The sequence below is a fragment of the Enhydra lutris genome, unplaced genomic scaffold (assembly GCF_002288905.1).
Source record: "Enhydra lutris kenyoni isolate GAN:26980312 unplaced genomic scaffold, ASM228890v2 scaffoldscaffold13, whole genome shotgun sequence".
Classification (NCBI taxonomy): domain Eukaryota; kingdom Metazoa; phylum Chordata; class Mammalia; order Carnivora; family Mustelidae; genus Enhydra; species Enhydra lutris.
In genome coordinates this window covers 6,758,533-6,783,241 of record NW_019154097.1, presented here as the reverse complement: position 1 = coordinate 6,783,241, position 24,709 = coordinate 6,758,533, and the positions used below count along the sequence as shown (strand labels likewise).

The 24,709-nt window shown below is 48.2% G+C and overlaps 1 protein-coding gene across 1 annotated transcript in view; it reads right to left on the bottom strand.

Annotated features, from left to right (window-relative positions):
- The window catches only part of LOC111145722 (tropomodulin 1), an 83,466-nt gene that overhangs the window by 17,231 nt on the left and 41,526 nt on the right, over nucleotides 1-24,709 (bottom strand). Inside the window, exons 4-8 of the mRNA XM_022500877.1 lie at nucleotides 19,446-19,565; nucleotides 10,693-10,782; nucleotides 9,636-9,766; nucleotides 7,865-7,972; nucleotides 2,289-2,432 (exon numbers count right to left, since the gene is read on the bottom strand). Coding sequence (XP_022356585.1) covers nucleotides 2,289-2,432; nucleotides 7,865-7,972; nucleotides 9,636-9,766; nucleotides 10,693-10,782; nucleotides 19,446-19,565 — 593 coding nt within the window. The remainder of the gene's footprint in view (nucleotides 1-2,288; nucleotides 2,433-7,864; nucleotides 7,973-9,635; nucleotides 9,767-10,692; nucleotides 10,783-19,445; nucleotides 19,566-24,709) is intronic.

Below are 24,709 nucleotides of genomic sequence, written 5' to 3'. Positions count from 1 at the left end.
CACACTGGGTGTTCAGTGAGGGGGAGGGTGCCGGTCAGCACTGGCTCTGACCCTGGGCTCAGCCAAGGTGGACAACAGCAAGAGGGAAGGTAGGCAGCTCACGCTCTGTCAGCTGTCATCACAAGGACCCAAGGCCAGTGCTCTGGGTCACTTCTGGCCAACATTCTGCCCCAGGAGTCAGGTTTCAGCTAATGCTGGGTAGCCCCTGACTCCCTGCCCAGCCAGGCTTGGAGTCACACGAATAGCCAATCCCAGGCCTTGGTCCAGGGCTGCTGCTAAGCCTGCTGCATGCCTTTGTTCCAGTGGCTCTGCCTCTCTTGCCTGCAATAAAGCAGGATCAGCAGTGGCAGAAAGAGAGGGAATGGGGAGGGGCTGGGAATGGGTAATGTGGCAGCAGCCATTGGCATGTGAGAGATGCAGGAGTCCAGTGTAGCAAATTCACATGACAGGGCTGCTGCTCTTTATATGAATTAGAAAAAAGTACCATCTCTGGCTGAACCAAGCCCCATACCAAGGCTTGGAGAGTAGGGTGTGGGTTGGATTTTGCCCCGTCTCCTGTGCAGTGAACAACATACACAACCACCCAGGGCAGCCCTGCTTACCAATCACCACTGATGGGCCAAGTTCTGAGCCGGGCACTGAAATAAAGAGATGGCTCAAATACAGCACCAGCTTCTGAGAAGCTCATGGGAAGCCGAAGTGCTAGGAGAACACAGTGGGGATCACTTAACTCTTTCTGGGGAAAGGGTTAGAGGCTCTAAGGTAAGCTAATGGGAGAAAGTAGCGATAGGCAGGCTCTCAAAAAAAAAAAAAAAAGTTGAATTTGTAGTGTTTGTTAATTTCCATAGTGTAAACGTTCCCACCAGGAGTGATTTCAAGTTACCAGCGTGATATCACTGAGGTGGAGTGTGGAGAGATGCCTACAATCAGCTCTGGCAAGCAGGTTCTAGAACACCACTTGGGGAGAGGATTCAACTGAATCTAGAAGGTAGAGGAGGGATTCTCCAGGCTGAGAAGGAGTAGGGGCGGGAGAGGACATTCTAGAAGGAGAGAACCAAGAGCGAAGACGTGGAGGTGCACAAGTAAAGGGTTATCAAGGGGTTAGGGTTGGGAAGGGCTGACCAGTCTTTGGGAGCCTGGTAATGCTTTAGTTCTGGACTCACACAGGGGCACGTGCCCACCATAATTCATTAAGCTGCCCACTGAAGTTTTGTGCACTTTTCCATATGTGTGTGATATTTTACAATAAAGATCTCATTCAGGGATATATCGCTGTTTATACTTTTGTTGTATTTCCTTCCAATCTTTTTTTCCCATGCACGTATTTATACAACCATCTGGCAAACACTGTCAGGTAGGAAAACAAAAGTTCCCTATCCAGAGCCCCTAAAGAAGAAAGCATTTTAACATCAAAAGCAATGTGGTGTCACGGAAAGAGTGTGGTCTCTGGAGTCACAGAGACCTGAATTCAAATTCTGCTTCCCAAAGTGCTAAGTGACTGGTGCTAAGAAAGTGGCTTGTCTTAGCCTGTCTGGCTGCTTCTCTTCTGCAGACTGAGTTACATAATACCCACATCCTGCAGGGTGGTCGGGCAGGTCAGAGATGTGTGTAAGGTGCGTCACACAGAACCCAGCCCACCAGAGACCCTTAACACAGGCGACATGTAAGATATTGTAGCCAGCATCATCTTAGAAAGTCAGAGCTGGAAGAGCTGCTCTGATAATAAATGACTGAACCCCAGAAGCTACAGAGAAATGGTAACCCCATAAGGTGAAAATCAAACTAGTATTTGCCCAGAGAATAAACGTGACGGTAATGAGACTGACTCAGAAGCCCACTGAGTGGGGTGGGGAAAATGTTTGAAGAAAACAGGGATAGTTAGCCTGGTGGGGAAGACTCTAGTGGTTTATAATATCTGTGCCCCAGATGAGGCCCACGTGCAGCAGAGAAGAGAATTAAGCCCAATAAACATGACTTGCAGGAAGCTGATTTCGACTGGATATGGGGAGGGATAGTCTCACTAAGAACCGGAGGGGTGATCTAGGAAAGGAGTGAGCTCCCATCACTAGGGGTATAGAAGCAGAAGCTGGCAGAGCACTTAAAGGGCATGATGAAGAAGGAAGATGAGCATGGTGGAGGGTGGGGACCAATGACCTTTGGGGTGCCTTGAAGCTGGGCCCTGGATCTGTGCCGTCCAGCAGCATCTAGCCATCCCTCAGTACAAGGGCAAGGGTAGAACCATGAGCATCCCGCAGGGAAGGACACAAAGAGACCTTTGTGCATCTAACCTGGTTATCGATTTTCAATTCCACTAGAGAAGTGTTGTATGGAAGAGCTTCCACCAGGCGCAGGATCCCGGCTCCAGAAATGAAGTTGGATTCCACGTTCAGCGTCTTCAATGCCTTATTGACCTTGAGCATCTCCGCAAGGGCCTTGAAGCATGGGAGAAAAACAAGGGTATCTGTGAGTCACCATGAGCAAGGCTGGAGACCCTCTAGGGTAGAACCTAAAGTACCGAGAGGGCCTTGCTGGGAGTGAGCGTTCCTTGCACACTCATGCTGCTCGAGCCAGGGACCAGGCAAGACAATCTCTACAACTCCCTTCACAAAGCACAACTCCCGTGTCTCTCCTCCCCTCCAATGCGACATGGCTCCCAAACCTCTAACTGGAGAATTCTACATTCCTTAGCCTGCATCATCCTCGAACATCTGGTTCTCCTCCCTTGCCTGGCCTCAAGTCTCATTGCTCCCTTATGGCGGGGCTGATCTTAGCTGCCTGTGCATGCCTGGTGCTCTCCCACTGCTTTGCCTTTGCTCATCCTGTCCCTGCTGCCTGGGATGCCCTTTCCTTTCCATTTTGTCCAAACCCTGCCCGTCCTTCAAGGTCATTCTCAATTCCTCTCTAGGAGCCTTTATACTGATGGCCCCAGCTAACTGAGGCCTGACCTCTTGCACTTTGTAGAATTTATCCGTAACTTCCCTCATTCCTCTGAACGTGTATTCCTCTGTTCAGAGTTGTTTTTATACTGGTGTTGTCTCTGCCACCAGACTCTCTACTCTTGGTGGGATGAAAATGCATCTTATTCATCCCAGGGTGCCCATGTGCTCAGCACACAATAGGTTCTCGGTCATAGTTCACTGAGTGACTAAAGGAGTCCCAACCTCCTTATGTATCCTCCACTTGTCGCTTCTATTTCCCTGTTGAGGTTCCATGCAGTCATTGTTCTCTTCATCTGAGCAGCAGAGAGCACAGAAGGATGCCTGGGAAACCACCCCACTGGGCAAGTGACCAGGGCAAATGGGAGGAGAGGAGCTCAGGTGGCCCCCAGCACGTTTCAGAGGAATTCAGCCAATGGGGTGTAGATGACAATCAGAGCCTCTGAAGGAAATGAGGTAATTAGCAGTTGGTGGAAACGATGTGTCATGGAGGAAAGGGGACACCAGCAGCTGGTAGCCCAGGATGTGCCATCAGTGGGCCCTGGTTGTCTGAAACGACTCTCTGAGCCAGGAATGCCCTTCCCACAATCCATGCTTACTGAAACCCTACACAAGCTCAGCGCCCAGAAAGCCTTCCTTGTTGAAATCATCCTTCCCTCCTCCCCCTGCTTCCATGTGCCCCCAGAATGGCATGCTGGCTTTCTCTCAGACCCTGAGGATGTTGGACACTCCTGAGGAGAGGGCCACAGGCTGTGTTCTTTCCACAGAATCTCTCTTGCTCCCCAGAGAAGACCTGTCCAGGTCTGATAATCAAAATATTTAATAACTGATAGGCAAGTGCCCCAGACCAATCCAAGGTGGTGGCTGAGCAGGTCCCAGAGACCTTGTCATGCCAGGTGTCAGCTCTTTCCTGGATCATGGTAGAGGAATGGGGGTACAGGGAGAGGAGCTGGGGCAGGGAGTGGGGGCGCTCACAGAACTTTTCACTCATCTGTAGAATTTAAGTAACAAATGAACAAAGGAAAAAAAGAGACACACATGAAAATAGACTCTTAAATACAGAGAACTGGTGGTTGCCAGAGGGGAGGTTGGTGGGAGGATGGGTGAAATGGATAAGGGAGATTAAGAGTACACTTATCCTGATGAGCACTGGGAAATGAAGAGAAATGTTGAATCATTATATTGAACACCTGAAACTATTATAACATTATTTATACTTCAATTAAAAAATTAAATTTTTAAAAGAATTGATTGCTACTCAATAGACTTCAAAGCCAGGAAAGTTGTTAGGGATAAAAAGGGCATTACAGAATGGCAAAGGGGTCAGTTCTCCAAGAAGACATAACAATCCTTAATGTATAGGTGCCCAGCAACAGAGGGTCAAGCTATAAGGGGCGAAAGTTGATAGAACTGCAAGGAGAAAGATGAATCACTGCTAGAGTTGGAGATTTTAATAGCCCTCTATCAGGGATGGAAAGATCCAGAAGGTTGAAAATCAGTAGGGATGTAATTGAACTCAACAACGCCATCAATCAACTGGATAGAAGTGACACTTAAATGCTACTTTATCCTACAACAGCAGAATACACGTTCTTCTCAAGTTCACACGGAACATTCACAAGATAGATCACATTCTGGGCCATGGAACATACCTTAACAAATTTACAAGAAACAAAATCATACAACATCTGCTCTCAGAGCTCCATGACATTGAGCTACAAATCAGTAACAGAAAGATAACTTTGAAAATCTACAAATATTGCGTGGTGATTAAACAACACGTTTCTAAATAACATGTAGGGCAAAAAAGAAACCTTAAGAGAAATAAATAAAAACATACCTTATTAAAGTTTGTGGGATGCAGTGGAAATAGAACTTAGAGGGAAATGTCTAGTATTGAATGCATAGATTTAAAAAAAATCTAAATTCAATAATCCAAGTTTCCATTTTAGAAAACTTTTAGAAGAGCAAAATAATCCAAAGTAAGGAGAAGAAAATAAATAAGAATTAGAATAGAAATCAATGAAGCAGGAACCAGATGAATAGAGAAAATCAGTGAAGTGAAAGGTTGATTCTTTGAAAAGATCAATAAAATCGATAAGCCTTAAGCCAGGCTAAGAAAAGAGAGAGAGAGAGAGACAAATTACTAATATCAGAAATGAAAGAGGCCCATTACTACAGATCCCATGGGAATTGAGAAGATAATAAAGGAAAATTGTGAACAATTCTTATGTCCACAGATTTGATAACCTCGATGAAATGGACTAATTCCTTGAAAGATACAGTTTGTCAAAGCTCGCATAAGAAGAAATAGATAATCTGAGTAGGCCTATACCTATTAAAGAAATAGAATCAATAATTAATAACCTTCTAAAACAGAAATCACCAGGCCCACAGAGTGAATTCTACCAAATATTTTTTTAAAATTTATTTTTATTTATTTATTTGACAGAGAGAGAGATCACAAGTAGGCAGAGAGGCAGGCAGAGAGAAGAGAGAAGCAGGCCCTCTGCCGAGCAGAGAGCCCGATGTGGGGCTTGATTCCAGGACCCTGAGATCATGACCTGAGCTGAAGGCAGAGGCTTAACCCACTGAGCCACCCAGGCGCCCCCTACCAAATATTTAAGGAAGAAATGATACCAGTTCTCTACAATCTCTTTCAGAGAATGGAAGCAGAGGGAATACTTCCTAACTCATTCTATGAGGCCAGCATTATCCTAATACCAAAACAAAGACATTACAGGAAAACTACAGACCAATATCTCTCATGAACATAGATGCAAAAATCCTCAAAAATATAGCAACTTGAATTTAACAATGTATAAAAAGGTTATACACTGTGACCAGTGAGATTTATCCCAGGTATGCAAGGCTTGCTCAACATTTGAAAAACAATTAATGTAACCCATCACAACAACAGGCTAAAAAAGAAAAGTTACATGATTGTAACAATAGATACAGAAAAAGCATTTGACAAAATCCAACACCCATTCATAATAAAAACTCTCGGTAGATTAGAAATAGATGGGAACTTCCTCAACTTGGTAAAGAGTATCGACAAGAAACCTACAGTTAACATCATGCTTAATGGTAAGAGACTCGAAATATTATTACTAAGATTAGGTACAAGGCAAGGATGAACCCACTCACCACTCCTTTTCAACATCAGAATAGAAGTTCTAGCTAATGCAATAGGCAGAAAAAGGAAATCAAATATATAAATCAAATATATATATATATATATATATGAAAGGAAGAAAGAAAACTGTTTGCAGCTGATATGACTGTCTTTGTAGAAAATCTGAAAGAACTGACCAAAAAAAAAAAAAAAAAAAACCCTCCTGGAACTAATCAATGATTATAGCAGGATATAAGATTGACATAAAAATTAACCACTTTCCTATATTCTAGGAAGGAACAAGTGGAATAGGAAATTAAAAACACCACACCATTTACATTAGTACCCTCAAAAGTGAAATACTTAGGTCTAGAGCTAACAAAATATGTAGAAGATCTATATGAGAAAAGCTATAAAACTCTGATGTATAAAAATCAAAGAACTAAATAAATAGATACTCCAGGGTGCCTGGGTGGCTCAGTTGGTTAAGCAACTGCCTTCGGCTCGGGTCATGATCCCAGGGTCCTGGGACTAAGTCCACATCCGGCTCCCTGCTCAGTGGAAAGCCTGCTTCTCCCTCTCCCTCTGCCTGCTGCTCTGCCTATGTGTGCTCTGTCTCTCTCTATCTGTCAAATAAATAAATAAATTCTTTAAAAAAATAGATATTCCATGTTCATGGATAAGAAGACTCAATACTGTCAAGATACCAGTTCTTCCCTCCTTGATCTACAAGTTCAGTGCAACCCCAGTCAAAATTCCTGCAAGTTATTTTGTGGATATTAACAAACTGCTACTAAATGATTAACTGCCATCTTTGGTAAGCTAATTCTTGCACTTTTAACCTATTAGTGTTGTAATAATCATACTATACTGTGAGGCTTTAGTTGTCTGCATGGCCAAATGGACTGTTATATTCATGAAAGTGGGAGCTATAGGGGCACTTCGGTGGCTTAGTTGGTTAAGCATCTGCCTTTGGCTCAAGTCATTATCTCAGGGTCCAGGGATCGACCCCCATGTTGGATTCCCTGCCCAGCAGAGAGCCTGATTTTCCCTCTCCCTCTGCCTGCTGCTCTCCCTGCTTGTGCTCTCATCTCTCTCTCTCTCTCTCAGGTAAATAATAAATAAAAAAAATAATAAAAAAAAAAGAAGGTGGGAGCTATGACTGTCGGTCACCGTTATATTCTCAGAGCCTAATTCGGTTCTGGACACAGACAGACTCTCAATAAATATGTTTGAATATTTAACAGAAAAGAAAAAAAGAATTGTTGGCTACTTTATAATAAATACAATTTAATTTGATCAGCAATATCTTTATGACTTGGGCAAAAAGAAACAAATAAAATTGGTCATCAGGACCCACTGAGTAAGACCACGATTTTGGATATAGAGGAACTGAAGCCCAGGGAGGGGCAGGTACTTCTCCAATGCGGTGTGCTGAGTAGGGACAGATCTGCTTTAGAACCAACATGACTTGCATCTAAATCTTAGCTCCACTTCTCACTTGCTGTGCAACTTTGGACAAAGAGAAATGCCTGAACTCCCTGCACCCCAGGTTCTTTGTCAGCAAAGTGGGGAGACCTTCATCCATGAGATCAGGGGTGACTGTGGATGTTAACTAGCATAATGTACAGATGTTGCCTGGATAACGGCACTTGTGTTCACATCGTCTCCTGGCTCCTGGCCCATTGCCTTTCATTGTACCACACAGGGTTCTTCCTCAGTGGGGTTCAGCCAGTCCTGGGGCCATAAGCATCCATCCTTCTGTTTCTAGCCCCCCAGTTTCAATGCAGCGGAACTGAAATGTACATACATGTGCCACGGGGTCATTGCTCCGTGTTCCCACGATGCTGAACTTCTTCACATATGAGTTCTCTTTCAGGGCTTCGGCATAGGCCTTGAGAGTGGGAATGGGGATGTTCTGCAGAGAGAGAGGCAGGTGGTGAGGAGCAGCCCCCACCAGGGTCAGGCTGGGAAGACAGATGGTGCAGTAACCCTCTCACACATGCAGCCTGATTCCTAGTAGGTCTCTGACCAGATCACTGGATAGACAAAGAGTTCCTGCTTTGCCCCCAAAGGCTGAGATCTGGAGAGAACTCTCAGGTAAACAGATTGAGAAAACTGTCCCTGACAATTTCAGGGAGGACCCACAATTCTCTGTGCAGGTGGAGACCAGAGAAGGAAACATCAAGGCAAAGGATGCAGAGGAGTGCTGTGCCGGGGGCTCGGGACTGGGGTGTGGGAGTGGGCAGGGCCTCGGCCTCTGCCTGGACAACTGGCAATGCTTATGACAGTCTGACACTGGGCAAAGTCTCCTCTCTCTCTAGGCCTGTTTTTGGAAAACCAGGGTCGGGGGCTGGACACTGCCCTAGATGATCTCTAGGAGACATCTGTCCCGCCAGGTCTCAGCTGTACCTCACAACAGAGGCTCCTGGGGAACTTTTGTAAACTGCTGATGCATGGGTGTGGACCAGACCAATAAATTCAGAATCCCAGGGGGGTGGCTTTGGCATAGATTTCTTAATCTTCTCAGGGGAAAACCACTGATCTGGTCCAAATTTTTCACATGCGGAAGGGAAACTGAGGCCTGGAGAGGGACGAGCCTGTGGGCCCACGGTGAAGGCGCACAGCCGTGGCCGGGTTCCACACCCCTGCGCCGCTCTGAGCCAGGGTTACCTGCCAGGGTACAGAGTGCTGAGCTGTGCCAGGGCCTCCCACTGGGCACATGGCAGACAATGGAGGCACCCGAGAGAAAACCTGGCTGTGTTTGCAGGATCTCTCGTTTCAGAGTGTCATGTTAGCTCCCCGTGGGAGCAGAGCCTGGGGAGACCAGGTGGAGGAGAACACTGCAGGTGCAGGTTTCTAATCAGATTAGGCTGTGGGGCTGGCAGCCGCTTAAAAGAAAATGGAGAAGAAAGGAAAGAGGAGCTGGGGAGCAGGGGCGGGGGGCCCACTTCTTATCTTACCCACACACCCTCCCAGAACTAATCCCGCCGGGCTCCGGGCTAAGCAGGTGGGCAGGCAGCTGGTTCCGCTCCTGAATTCCTCCTGCAGCCCGTCCAGGGTCAGAGGCTTGTCCATCGGACCCTCCTCTGCCCTTGGTGGTCACACAGGCGACATCTGGTCAGGCTGAACACAGGGGCTGACAGCTCCCTGCCAGGGCTGCAGAACGAGACTGACCACACGGATGATGGCGTGCGGATGGTTCAGGGCCAGCCCCTCCCAGGGCTGTGGGACCCCATTCATCTGCTGGGCGCAGACTTTTTCTAGCCTTAGGATCCCTGGCAGTCAGGTGTCTGACTTATGATTTTAGCTCAGCGAAGCTCTCAGTGTTTCGAATAACAAGGCAGGTTTCCAGAATCGAAAGTGTGTTGGCCTATGGTGAACACCAGGGCCTGAAGAAACCAGGGCCATAGGATGTGTTTGCTTACACCGCCCAGGCCTTTGAGAGGGTTTGCTCCCTTCCTGATCTGGAAGCACCCAGAACCCAAACAGGTCCCTGTTCTCTCCATACAGCCAAGCCTGGGCACACACATGGGCTCCTCCCACCCGCCCCAGGTGAAGGGAAATCAAAAGGCCTTTACCCGGATGTTGTTGAGGTTAACCTCCTCAAGTTTGGGGTCATTGTTCTTTATCCGCTCCAGGGTTTCCTCTACATCTGTTGAATTTGGCTCTTCATCAGGCACAGGTTTGTATTGTGTGGGTTTGATCACGCCTAGAGGGACGGACAGAAGAGAGGTGGCTCACAGGAACACAGGGAGCCTCTCCCTCCACAGGATTCTCTGGAAGGAAGCAGCAGCAGAGTTCAGCCCCAAGAAAAGGCCGCACATTCGGGGGCGTCAGCAGAGGTGGGGAGACACGCTGACCGTGCCCTGCTTGGACTCCACCTTTGAGTCCTACATGCCCGGGGTGAATGACTGAAACCCTCTGACCCTCCGTGTCCTCCTCTGTAAGGTGTCAGACAGTTGCTCTACCTCAGTGGACTCTTGTGAGGATAAAATGAAGCCTGAACGTGAGAGAAACGTATAAGCTTTCCAGAGAGAGGGTCAGTATTCTTCTGGCACCCTCACTGATTTGGGGGGTCAAAAGGCCAGCTAGGGACGATGCAGGGGAGCAGGAAGAATAATACAGTATGGTCCCAGGAAAGGACAAGGGGAGTCGAGGAACAAAAGAGGCCCCAGGAGACAGGCACGTGTGGACGTGTAGAAATTCATGATCGTGACGGAGTCCCAGGCCAGCGGTGGAGGGACGGATTTCGCAAAGAACAGTGTTGTCCCCGTGGGAGAGGCATGAAAAGTGACCGTTTGATCTCCTCTCACACCGCACCCAAACACAGACCCAGGTGGAGTAAGAAGTGGGATACGAGAGGCGAACCTCTAACACTCTCAGGAGACACTGCAGGAGGACATTTTTGCCACATGAGGACGGAGAAGTCCTGCACAAGCAAGACACAAATCCCAGCGAAGGTGAAGGAAAAGGTGGATAGATTTGGCTACGTCAAAATTTTAAAATGTCTGCAATGAGCCAAAGAGCATGAGTGGGCAGAGGAAGCAAGAAGCCGCGGACGCCTTCACTTCCGGGGCGTCCTTGCTCGGGGAGGGGGGAGGGGGGCAAAGCTGGGGATGAGGGCGGTGTACTCACTGTTGAGTCCCTCCTTGTTCACGATGGAGCTGCTGCCCAAGGCCTGGTAGTACTGTTGGTTGCTCATGAGCGTGTGCATGCCCAGGATAGCTGCGGGGACACGGGGAGCGCCATGACTCTCCTCTCTCCCACAGAAGAGCCCCCGGATCACGGATGTCCCACACCCCTGGCATTTTTGCTCATGGAAATGGCAAGAAACACTTGCATGGTTTTAAATTTTACTTGATTTTTGCTCTCGTCTCTATTTATGTGACGTTCAGATCTCTACACCCAGCAGAGACTTTTCCAGCCCCGGCCTCAGATTCCTAGGTGTCTCCCAGTGTTCCACGGGTACCTCCAGCCCAACTTGGCCAAAAGAGAGCTCGTCCTTCCCAGCAACGGCCCCTTCCTTTGAATCACCTTCTGTCTTGTCACCCTGCCTGTCCCCTCAGTGTGGACCCTCGGTTGCATGGCATGCCCTAAGTCCCCTCCCTCCGAACACTGTCTCTCATCTGTCCCACCTCCCATTCTGTCTCCTCTGTGCTGGCTGAGGCCCTACTATTCTGCAGCTGTGTTATCACAGCCGTGTAATCACTGCTGTCCTGGCCCCGGTCTCTTCCTACCCTCCCCCCACCAGCATTCATTACAGAGCAGCCAGAAAGATCCTTCTGGAAGTGCAGATCTGACCACATCACTCCTGTGCTCAGTCGGGCTTTCATCCATTCGTTTGTTCAACATTTATTGAGTGCCCACATCATATGCCTGGCTCTGGGTGGGGTGGTGCTGGAGGGGGTAGAAGAATGGGGTGGGGCTGGGAGGGAGTGGGGCTGTGTGTGGGAGGCAGCAAGGAACAGCAAAGTCTGTTGGGGGAGAGAGATGTTAGGCAGGTACCTGCACAATTGAAAACATAAGCACAGAGTATACGTGTTGTAGAGGAAAAGTTCAGTTGTTTTGGGAGAACTGAATGGAGGGACTTGGGATAGGAGGGATGAGTAGTGTCGGCCAAGTCAAGAGAAAGGAGTGGGGGCATTCTGGACAGGCAGAGGGAATGGTGGGTGGGAAAGCCCTCAAGCTCAGGGAGTGGAAGCCTAGGGCAGGAAGGGGAAACAGAAGGTGGACGGAGCTGAGCTGGACGCATGGTGGACCTCCCCCATCCCCCCACTCACTGCACGCTTGCTCAGGGCCAGAGAGTATGGTAAATGTCAGTGATTCTCAGTTCAGCTGCACATTGGAATCCCTGGGGCATCTTTTCAAACACCTGAAGCCCAGGCCTACCCCAGACCCATTAGACCACCATCTCTAGGGGTGAAGTCAAGCCTCTGCCTTTTTCAAGGCTCCCTAAGTAGATTCAGGGGGCAGCCAAGCTGGGAAACTGCCTGACACCACCCCCACACCGAATCCTCACAATATCACTCTGGAGTAGATTTAATTCAAACAGGCACATTTCGATCCCACAGGGTCTTCTAGATTGCAGTAAGGGGTTTGTGTGTCTTTCCCCAGGAGCAGCTGAGAAGCCACTGGAGACCTCGGCAGGGACCGAGATGTCCTGACTTGGGTCCTGGGAGTATCACTCTGGCTGTGTGTGCAGAATGGACTACAGAGGGAGGGAAGGATGTGGGGACCGTGAGGTTTTGCAGCCACCCAGGTCGGAGGATGGTAGCTTGTGACCCTGGAGCCTGGCTTCACCAGCCCTCCATGGGCCAGCCGCTTCAACGGCCTGTCTCTCACCCACACCGTTTCTGCTCTGGTGATACAAATGGTCACAGCTCAGTACATTCTCCCGCTTCTGTCAACACTGTCCCCTCTACTGGTGGTGAGTCTCCCTCCATCTGCCATGTGTGCTGCTAAAATGCCCCCAGTAGTGTTGTTAGATATAGCAAATGAACATACGGGATACTCAGTTAAATTGGAATTTCAGATAAGCAACGAATAATATTTTAGTATAAGTATGTCCCATTCCGTATTTGGGATCTACTTATATTAAAAATTATTCATTGTTGATCTGAAATTCAGATCCAACTGAGCATCCTGTATTTGTGTATTTGACCCAGCAACTCTACCTTCCCATCCTTCAGGACTTGGAGTAACACTTCTTCCCTCATGGAGGCTTCTGGAATTCTCTCTCTCCCTCTCTAGTTCTCCCACTGCACCTGCCGTCCATATCCTAGCATGGACCACACAGCGTTAGAGGTAGCTGGACGCATGTGTGCTTCCTCTACTGGACGTTGGGCTTCCAGAGGTCGGGGAAGAATAGTCTCTCTTCCTTCTCCTCCAGAGTATAGTGTTTAGTAAATATTTGCTGATCCATTTTAATTCCCCTGGCCATTTCATTAGACATGATTTCTAGTGAGAGAGACTACATGAGAGTCCTTGGTGAGGAGTCAGGAGACCTGAGTTAATCCTGACTCTACCCCTGATTCTGTGTGACCTGGGGCATGTCCCCAGCCCTCTCTGGACTTTAGCCTCTTCTGTGCGAGGAAGGGCAAAACAAGCCCTTTGGTTCTCTACCCCAGCTGCACATACAAATAACCCGCAGCTTCAAGACAATATTGGTGCTCCTCCTGGACCAGCCGATCTGAATCTCTGCAGATATATTTTTAATCCCCTTGCATGATTTTTGATGCTCAGTGGGGGCTGAGAACCACAGGATGAGCTGATCTCAAAGCCCTTCTGTTTCTCACATTCTAAGAATCTTCTCTGCTAAAATTAGACTCTCCTGTTCATCACGGAGTACTTATAGGGAGAGGCATCTGCATTTTTTAGAGCTCTCCAGGCTTTAATTTAGGCTGCTTCTACGTGGGCAGTGGGGGCCAAGGCCTGAGTCAGCAGCCGGGAAGGTGGGGAGTTGGCTCACCGGGAGCCACCTTTTGGAGCTGGCTCTTTCCCATCCCAAAATGGGCTGGTGGCGGGTGGTGGCTTATGGTGATTCTGGGCTGCAGCTGGGACCCCAGTTTGGAAAAAAAATTCGGAAAGGTTGCTAAGAATCAGAGCAAAGATGTGACATCATATGGCTGGCTGGTCTTGCTGAGAGGTATAGAGAGGTGGGGGATGGAAAATGCCCTTTGTGTTTCATGCCAGCTTCCTATAATGGTCCAGAAAGGGGGGCAGGAAGGGTACAAGGAAGTGGCTGGGGACAGAAGGAAGAGACCTGGGCTCCAGGCTGGGTTTTGGCACCAATTTGGCACCAAAATGTCCAGGACATTTCCACTTTTTTGGGCCTCAGTCATGTCACCTAAAAAAGGGAGTATGTTTAAATGCCAATCTCTTACCCTCACATAGCACCTAATAGTCACATAACATCTTATCTCTTTTATAAAAAATTATGTTCAGTTAGCCAGTATACAGTACATCGTTAGTTTCTGATGTAGTGTTCAACGATTCCTTAGTTATGTATAACATCTCATCTTTTTATCCCATTTGATTTTTATAACAAGCCCCCAGCCAGGGTCTCTGGTTTTCCAGCAGACTCGAGAGGGAAATGGCTTGTCAAATCCTGCTCAGTGAGGGCTCTCCTGGCTTCTGAGACCTCCCATCCACTCCTCCACAAACTAGGTCATCAGCAGTTCCAAAGTTCTAAACTGGCCCCTCCATGCCAGAATTCTAAGGACAGATAACACGCCTATTCTGGGAGGCACCAGACATGTCAATACCAGTTCTCAGAAGAAATGAAACTATTTGCAGTTCAGAGGAAGTTAGGATTTGAGGAAGGAAGGAAGGAAGGAAGGGAGAGGGAGGGAAGGAAGAAAGGAAGTGAGGGAAAGAAGAAAGGGAGGAAGGGAAGGAAGAAAGGGAGGGAGGGAAAGACCCAAGGAAGGGAGGGAGAGAGGAGAGGGGAAGGACTTGGGGCAGGGGCTGGGGGGCATGCACCACACAAAATCTCCATTGCTGAGCAGAAAGCAGAGCTTGGTGGCTCGAATCCTTTGGCCTGCCCCAGGCACCTAATCACAGCTCTCCCCTTGTTTGGTTTTGCACACTCATGTCGCCACAAGTGAATGATGGAGGAAAATAGCACATCACCATTGCCTGCCACTTCATTCCTCGTAGATATTGGCACAGCTGAATTTAGCACTGGGAAACATGACTTTTTTTTTTTTTTTAAGACCAGATCTTCCTCAAAACTGAAAAAGGACTATTTTTGAACTCTGAAAAAGAACATCGAGTTCTCTTTCCTCTTCTGCCTTGGCAGGGTTCACTCGGTTTGTAATTCCACTTAGGATGCAGAGAGATCACAGCACATATCCCGGGCCCCTCCAGCTGCCAACTGCTTGGCCGGCCCCGGGCAGACAGCGGGAAGGCGTTTTCCTGCATCACAGAAACAGGTGGGAGAAGCCAGCTTTGGCCCAGAACTTGGGTGCCGTCAAACCACTTCTAGATAAGCCACACCCTGACCCTGGCAGAATGTGAGGAAAACCAGTGCCCAAGGATGTGTGAAGACCCCAGAAGCTCAGGGTGGGCGGCCAAGACTGTCTCTGAGAATCACAGGAGCTGGGGGTACCAACTGCCCATGGTGGCGGCTGGGGACTGGGCCTTCTGGAGGGAGAGTCTCTTCCAGGCCGATTCCCTTTGGAGTCTGGCCGCACCTGAAGGTGAGTCAAGATCGCATTCCAGATGGGGCAGGGGGCACTGATAATGCCAAGGGCTTGCCACGGACTCCCAGTGGCCTCTGCATTACAAGCCGAGGCCACAAGCCAAGAACTCAGCACTGTCAGGGGCTTGCCCCTTCTGCTCATTACCCTGCGGTCACACTTCTCACATTGAAATTTATATGCTTCTGGTCTGTCTTCCTCCTCACCTCCTGGGTCCCCCAAGGGCAGGGCCTGGATCTGATGCGTCCGAGCACACAGTAGCTTGATGATCCCCGTGGACTCCGCGTGCGAATGAATGCAGGCACAAATGGTGCACAGACACGAAAACAAACGAACAAACGGGAGTCCCCAGCTCTGCCTTCCCTAGGCCACACTCGAGTCAGGACGACACATCTGCTGGGTGTCTCTCTACATCTTCCTGTCACCGCCGAACGTCAAGCCTGCCACCTGCGTGCCAAGCAAGCCGCGCGGAGGGGCTCAGAGCCTCGCTCCTGCTGTGTGCCAGCCTGGGACATGTCTCCCCCATCCCCCCACCCCCCCCAGCTCACCCCTGCTCTTCCTCCTTGGGGCTCAGCTTCAGCCTCTACCTTCATGTCCCCTGGCGCCAGCACCTAACCAAGCCCCCTTCTTGCTCCCTGACCTTTCTCAGGATGACACTCACTCTCATCTGTCACTTATTGGCCTAAGTATTTGCTGAACGTCAGCTCTGCGAGGGCAAGGACTAGCCGTCCCTGCACGCCGTTCTACCAGGGCTCGCCTGGAGCCGGGCGCACAGTGGGACGACGCTGGATAAATGGTGGCCGAGTATGTGAATATGAGGGACCAAAACTAAGCCAATGGAAGGCTCTGCCTGGGAGCCACGTCCCCAACACCAGAGATGTCCCGCAGACCGTATGCCCTCTTCTCCTTACTTTCCTTTCTCTGCTGGGTCACCCACACTCATGGCTCCAGCAACCCCATCCTTGAGAAGGGATCTGAACCCCTGGCTTGCCACACCAGACACTCACGTAAGCTCCCGCCTCTACCTCCTGTGGCCTCTTGGCCTCTTGGCCTCAGGTCCAGTGCTAGGACAGCTGCACGTCAGACACAGTCCCCAGCTCTACCTTAGCCCTTGACCTTACCTGGGGCCAGCCTCCTCCATCCCTCCGTCCTCCAAACACCACCACCTTTGCCTAAGCCTCTGCTTTCATCTGGCCTCTCCCAACAGTCCCCATGGTCCCATGGATCCTTAAGGGTCAATGCCTTCCTGTGACATACAGAGACTTTCCTAATGTGGCCCCACCCTCCCCCCACTGGGCTCCATGGGGCGTGGGGGTGAATCCCCTCTTGCCCACCCTCTGTGTCCCCTCAGAGGACGGCTTCATCTGCATGGTGGTGGCTGGTGCTCTCTGGAGGAGAAGTGTGCCCTCTGGGGAAGCTGCCTGTGTTCAAGCCCCATAGGCAAAGCATTCAATGTCACTGCCTCCTTCTCCATCCATCAAACGGGGACAACAGGGATCCTTACTTCTTAGGATTGCTGGGGTCAAGAAATGCGGCAAGGCTCTAGAAGCCACTCCCAGGGCACCTGGGCCATAAGGAGGTGGTCAGCAAATATTCCATCCCTCCTTCCCCGGAGCCCCTGCCACCCCTTCAAATGGCTGATTCACAGCGACCGGCGCCCAAGGTTAGCCAGTTGATACTGGTGTTGCCTTACAGCTCCCCCTGTCCTCTCCGGACAATGGAAGGGTACGGTCTCATGAACAGATAATAATGATTAGCCATGCCAACAAAAATAAAGGGAAATAGTTTCAAGAAACCAGCCCAGAAACGTAGCGCGATATTGCACTTCTATTTTGGCCCAGGAACTGGCGGTTCTGACCAGGGAGTCATCCGATAATCCCTCTGAGCTGCCTAATGAGGGCAGTGACATCACGGAGGGTGATCAGAGGAGGAGGGCCGGGATGAAAACAGCCCCAGGGTGAGTCCGAGTGGAGAGGCCGGACTCAAGCGACAGCCAGCCTGCCCCCAGCTGCCCGGGTTAATGGAAGTCAGGCGGGCCCCCAACCACGGAGATGGTTTGCTGGAAATATGGGAGCCTTGGGAGGACTCTAATAGGATTTTTGTGGCTCTTGGCTCACTGCTTCTGTACTCCACAGCCAAATGAAGGCCTTTCTCTCTCAGCCCCAACACCCTGCAGACCACTGCCCTGTGGCCTTTCCCAAATGTTCTCCCTCCTGAGGAAAATGGTGGTTTGGACTCAGAATCTGCATGTTGGCTCGTCCCATCACGCACTCCTCAGGTCCCTGCAGCCTGGCGTTGGCCATCAGGCCCACCTCGCGTCATATGGTGTCTTCTCACTGTCCCTCCCCTCATGGTTCCACTACAGATGGGAGGCCACCCCCTTCCCGCTCCCTAGCATGAATGTCACCAGGACTCATGCACAACGCCCACGAGAAGCCGGAGGCTGGGAGCAGGCAGAAGACAGCTTTGGTAGCCAAGTCCCCTAGCCCTGTGGCCTCACAGCTCCGGGTCTCCCACCACCCCTGAGCCTTCATTCTGTCTTCCAAGCTCTTGCGTTAGGTTTAGTCTGTCTTCACATCGTTTTGTCTTCTGGGCCATGTGTGGCTTACTGGCCCCCATTGCGACTAGCTTTGTCCCATTTCCATGCCCTATCTCTCACAGGTTCTCTCTTGGCCAGGGCACTTGCCTCCAGAACCCCAGGCACCCACCCGAGTGTCACGCTTTCTGCCTGAAGCTTGACAGCGCTAACGACACCACAGATCTCTCCGCATTCCTGAAGACTTTCAAGGCCAGCTGTCCCCTCCAGGGTGGCCCACAGGCACATCAAACTTTAAAGATACCACAAAGAACTCAGTCCCTCCCCTAAAACTGCTCGTTTCCCACTGTTACGGGCTGAAATATGTCCCTCCAAAATTCACATGTTGAAGTCGTAACTCTAGTACTTCAGAATTTGCAACTGTACTTGGAGATAAGGTCTTGAAAGAGGTAAGTTCTGAGAAGGCTGTTAAGGTGGGCCCTGATCCAATCTGCCGGGTGTCTTCATAAGAAGATATTAGGATGCACGAAGGCACACCGGGAGACACACGCACAGAGGGACACAGTGACCTGTGGCTACCTGCAAGTCAAGGAGAGAGGGCTCAGAAAAAAACAAACCTACCAACATCTTGGACTTCTAGTCTTATCAGAACTGTGAGAGAACAAGTTTCTGTTGTTTAAGCCATCCAACCTGTGGTATTGTGTACGGCAGCCCAAGCACACTACTATACGCACCTTCATTAATAGCACCACCATCCATTTAGTCCCTGGAGCCAGAAATCTGGAACCTTCCTGACTTCTCCCCCAACCTCAGTGTCACAGCCAGACAATCACAGCTGACTCTATCCTTTCTCTCCCGTTCCCACTTGCCCTGAGTCTCTTCTCACCCCATCCACACTCCTGTCGTTATCTGGGCGGTGGTTAGTAGCTCCCAAGTTTGCAGAATGAAAAGGCCCCTTCCCACCCTCCAGGCCACGAAGGATTCCCACGGTGGGCGTGTGGGGTGCTCGCTACAGACCGAGTCCAACCCTCGGCAGGGACAGAACTCACGGTACACAGGGCAGGTACTAGACCATAATAAGGAGATAAGTGTGGCAAAGGGCTCTGAATCGCAGGCCACCTTCTGGAGATTAAGGGCTGAGTGTGAAGGTTGTATGGAAACACATTTTGCGATGGACAATGTTGTACAAATCCGTGATGAGGGGGCGAGCTCCTCAAAGCCTGATCTCTGAGCCTCGGAAGGGCCCTTCATAACCCTTCCAGGCCTTCACACCCTCTGCCTGTCCCCCTCTGTTCACTCTTCGCCGGTGGCTTGGGCAGGATTTGGTGCTGCGGCTGGTGGAGGACCTATGCTAGCCCTCCCTGGGAGGCTTCCCATCGCTCTGGGCTGGGCTCTCATGGCAACCACAGCTGACTCCGTGGAGTGACAGGTTTGGGTGGTTTTATTTCTCTTTTCTTCACTTTGGTTTTTGATCCTGGGTTTCTGTCTTAATATTCTGGAGAATAATAATATAGTTAATATTATTCTGTCTCCTCGACTCCTTTTTAGAAATGGAAAGTGTGTTCATGTTGCAATAAACCATCTAAGAGTCCCTGCAAAGGCAGGTCAAATTCTTGTGGAAGATATGGCGAAGCTTCGGGAAAGCCTCTTACCTGCGATGTCACAGAGTTCTGCATCTGAGGCATTTGCCAAAGCCTCCTCCAGCTCTGGCTCCAGGGTCACACTTTCCAGCACAGGATCCATTGGCTTCTGCTTGGGGACCCAGATCTTTCCTGCAAAACACGAGCGCCTGTTACAGGGCAGGCGACTCTGCTGGGGCAAACTCTGCTGATGGCCCTAGGAGGACTGTCCCAGAGCGCTGTGGGTCCCTCAGGGCTGAGACTTGCTCCCTTCAGGCTTCTCCCTCTGGGGACCCAATGCCGAACTTCCCCAAGGAACAAGAACCAAAGATCTCCAACAAAGCACTTTCGATCTTGGTCCAACTAGACTGCTCGCTATTAAAAACACTCGTTGCTAATGAAAACAACCTGTAGGCAGGTAAAAGCTCCAAAAGAAAACTTTAATCAAATGTCAGGCTCTGGGATACCCTAACCCAGGGTTCGGATGTGAGAGAAAAATTTAGAAACATTTCTAAACAAAATACACTCAGATTGTTAAAAGAATAGGGAGCAAAAATGTATCCTTGCCTCATGGGACATTATATTTTTAAAGTGTCAGACTCATGACTGGACGAGGGGGCAAAGAGGCACACAAGGACGGTCACTGCACTGGCCACCAATAGGGGGTTGTTGAAGAAATTACGGGACGTCTACACGATGGTGTTCTCACACTGATTATAAAGGATGATGGAGATGTCCGCTTATGAAGAAGGACAAGCAGGACATAAAGTAAGAAAAAGCAAGTCTGTAAAAGAGTACAAACAATGTAATTCAATGTACGAAAACTGCATTCGTTTATCGTTCGTTCATTCATTCATTCATTCATCACACTAGATATTTACCAAGTGCTTCCTAAGTGCCAGGCACCCTTCTAGCAGCCAAGGGGAGGGGGAGCACTGAACCATTCACAATTTAGTGAAAGCAGACAGACAGTAAACAATCATGCAAAGATATCACATGGCGTTAGGCATTGTGGAGGAAAATAAAGCAGAGCAAAAGACTAGGACGTTCCAGGCTGGGGTCCAGTCGAGCTCGGCTTTTTTTGGGTTGGGTGGTCAGGGAAGGCCTCACCGAGATGATGGTCTACGAGCTGGTCTACAGGACAGAGGAAGGAAACATGCCCCAAAGACAAGCTGCAAGGCAAGGATATCTGCCTTCACCGTGGCTGTTAAATGTGCACCGAAAGTTCCAGTCAGAGCAAATGGACAAGAAAAAAAATGGCATCCAGACTGGAAAGGAAGAAGTAACATTATCTCTGATTGTAGCAGACATAATGCAATATGCAGAAACCCCTAAAGATTTGACAATGCGCTGTTAGGACGGATAGGATAAACGCTGCTCTGAGCAAGTTACAGAGTAAAACAAGTTCCATGTGCACAAACGGGTGGGGGTTTCTGAATGGCAGCAACCTGAAAGGAAAATTAGAATGGTCATTTCACCTACAGTAGCATCCAGAGGAATAAATGTTTAAGGATAAATTTAACCAATGAGCTGAAGGACTTGTGCAAGGAATGCTAGAAAACGTTGCCAAAAGAAATTAAGGAAAACCTAAATAAATAGAAAAATCCAAGTTCCAAAATATCCCAAGTTCATGGATTGGGAGACAATATTCAGATGGCAATATTGCCCAAAGCAATCTCCAGATTCAAGGCAACTTTTACCAAAATTCCAAAGTCCCCCCCCTTTTTTTTTTTTTGCAAAAATAGAAAAGCCATTTCTCAAATTAATAAGGAAGCACAAGGGGTCCCCCAAAAGGCAAAATAATCTTAACGGGAACAAACCTGGAGGGCTCAGACTTGCTAATGTCAAAACTTACTACAAATTTAAATAGTGTGGCACTGACAAGGATAGACATATTGACAGCGGGATAGGATAGAGAGTCCAGAAATAAACCCACATGTCCATGGAAAATTGATTTTTGACAAGGGTACCAAGACCATTCAAGGAGGGAAAGAATAGTTTCTTCAAGAAGCAGTACTGGGGGTGCCTGGGTGGCTCAGTCAGCTGAGCATCCGATTCTTGGTTTTGGATCAGGTCATGATCTCAGCATCATGAGATCAAGTCCCTTGTCAGGCTCCACACTCAGTGTGGAGTCTGCGTAAGATTCTTGCTGCCTCTCCCTCTGCTGCTCCCCACTGTACTCTCTCACTCACTCTCTCTCTAAAATAAACAAACAAATAAATAAATAAATAAAATGTATGTTTTTAAAAAAAAGAAGTACTGGGCCTGGACATCCATACACAAAGGATGAAGTTGCACCCCTATCTCACACCATATACAAAAAAATGAACTGAAAATGGATCGACTTGAATATAATAGTTAAAACTATAAAACCCTTAGAAGAAGAAAAACATATAATCTACACATAAGATCTTCATGACTTTAGATTTTGCAACATATTCTTACTCTTTTTTTAAAAATATTTATTTATTTATTTGACAGAAATCACAAGTAGGCAGAGAGGCAGGCAGAGAGAGGAGGAAGCAGACTCCCCGCGGAACAGAGAGCCTGATGCGGGGCTCGATCCCAGGACCCTGAGATCATGACCTGAGCTGAAGGCAGAGGCTTTAACCCGCTGAGCCACCCAGGCGCCCCTGCAACATATTCTTAGATATGACAACAAAAATTTAAAAATTGGTCAAATGGATTTTATCCAAATTTAACATCATTGTCCCTCAAAGGACATTATTGAGAAAGTAAAAAGACAACATACTGAAATCACATATCTGATATGGTCCAGAATCCAGAATATGTATAAAATATTTTTTACAACTTAACAATGAAAAGAAAAACAACCCAACTTAAAAATGGACAAAGAACTTAAAAATATTTCTTCAAAAGCAGCCACTCTGGAAAAACAGGATGGAGGTTCCTCAAAAAGTTGGAAATAGAGCTTCCCTATGACCCAGCAATTGCCCTAGTGGGTATTTACCCTAAAGATACAAATGTAGTGATCCGAAGGGGCACGTGTACCCCAGTGTTCATAGTAGCGATGTCCACAATAGCCAAACCATGGAAAGAGTCTAGATGTCTATCAACAGAGGAATGGATAAAGAAGATGTCATACACACACACACACACACACACACACACACACACACACACTGGAATACTATGCAGCCATCAAAAACACCAAAACCTTTCCTTTGCAGTGATGTGGATGCAACTAGAGGGTATTATCCTAAGTGAAGTAAGTCAATCAGAGAAAGACAATTATCATAAGATCTCACTGATATGAGGAATTTGAGAAATAAGGCAGAGGATCATAGGGGAAGGAGAGAAAAATGAAACAAGAGGAAACAGAGAGGGAGACAAAATATAAGAGACTCTTAATCTTGGGAAACAAACTGAAGGTTGCTGGAGAGGAGGTGGGTGGGAGGGATGGGGTGGCTGGGTTATGGACATTGGGGATGGTATGTGCTATGGTGAGTGCTGTGAATTGTGTAAGACTGTTGAATCACAGACCTGTACCCCTGAAACAAATAATATATTATGTGTTAATAAAAAAGATACTTTTCCTCAAAGAGGATATACATATGGCCAATAAGCACCTGCACAGATGCTCCGCATCACTGTTCATTAGGGAAATGCAGATCAAAATCACGGTGAGATGCCACTTCACACCCACGAGGACGGCTACAGTAAAAACCAAAATGGAGAATAACAAATGTTGGCGAAGATGTGGGGAAACTGGAAACTTTTTGATTGCTGGTGACTGTGTAAAGTGGCACAAACATGGAATTACCACTTGATCCAGGAATTCCACTCCTGGGATTATAAGCCCCAAAGACTTGAAAACAGGTACTCAAAAAACTACCTGTACAGGAATGTTCATAGTAACACTAATCACAGTAGCCAAAAGGTGGAAACAACCAAAATGTTCATCAGTAAGTAGATGAATGGATAAATGAATTGTGTCATATTGTTCCGTCATAGAAGGGAACGAGTGAGTGTCAAAAACAACATGCTAAGTGAAAAAACCCAGGCATGTAAAGTCACATAGTTTATGATTTAATTCATAGGAACTATCCAGAAGAGGTAAAGTCACAGAAACAGATCAGTGGTTGCCAGGGGCTGGGGACAGCAGGGACTGGGGAGTAACAGGTTATGGGGCACAGGGTTTTATCTTGGAGTGATGAAAATGTTTTGGATCTATATAGAGGTGGGGGTTGCACAGTACTGTGGATGCACTGAACACCACTGAATTGTTCACTTTACAATGGTTAATTTTATGTTACGTGAATTTTATTGTTTTACTTCAATTAAAAAAAAAGTTCACTTTGGTTATTGATTGAGAATTGCCTGAAATGGGGCAAGTGGGGGAGCCCAGACCTGGTGAAACTGGAAAAGGACAAAACATGCACAGAAAACAAAACAGTTAAAAAGAAAATCTGCTGTAAAAATGACTGATGTAATAAGTAGGTTGGCCCTTCAATAAATGTGTCAGACCTGTGGTTTCTTACACCCCTGTGGCATGTGCCTCCAGCAGGGGCAGTGGCTCTAAGACACAAGAGGGGGTCTGGACTTCCTCCTTTCCTTCATCTTACTAGTTGGAACGTGGATGTGATGGCTGGAGTTTCAGCAGCCAATATGGACCACGATAACAAGGACATACTGCAGGGATGGCAGAATAAAAATCTGGAGAAGGTCTTGATTGCTAATCTCAAGGAAGATGCCCAACCAGCCCAGAATGCCTAACCCTGTAGCTAAGCAAAAGAAAGTTAAAACTTTTCCTTGATTAAATCTCTCTTATTTTACTTTTCTCCTCCACACGTGTAGTCAAATCTAATCTGCATGAAGAATTCAGTATAATTCTGCCTTAAAAATATCCTGCATGAAGCTTTATTCTGATCTCCCAGTTGAGCGAGAGTGAATGAAAGTTCAGATTCCTTAGGACTTCGTGCCAGTTTATGGCTCCATTGCCTCCTGCTTGGTCTTGCAGAGATGGGGGTGCTGTTTCCCCTCAACCTTGGCTAGTTCTAGGTCTGGCACTGGGTAAAGAGATGCTCAGTGAAGGCTGGACACCATGGCCTTGAGTCTGCCCCATCAAGCCAGCAGGTGTCCTTCCTCAACACTCTGCTGAGACCCTCACTTATTAAAAAACTGTAAAGACTCCAACGGTCATCGCATAAATACTTTCTGATGAGGATGCTGGTGGTAGTGGTGATGATGGTGAGTCTCTGAGACGGGTCACTATGTGCAAACAAATAAGTTCTAGCTGCCCTCCTTGGGTCGGCATGGTTTTTCATGAAGGCCGG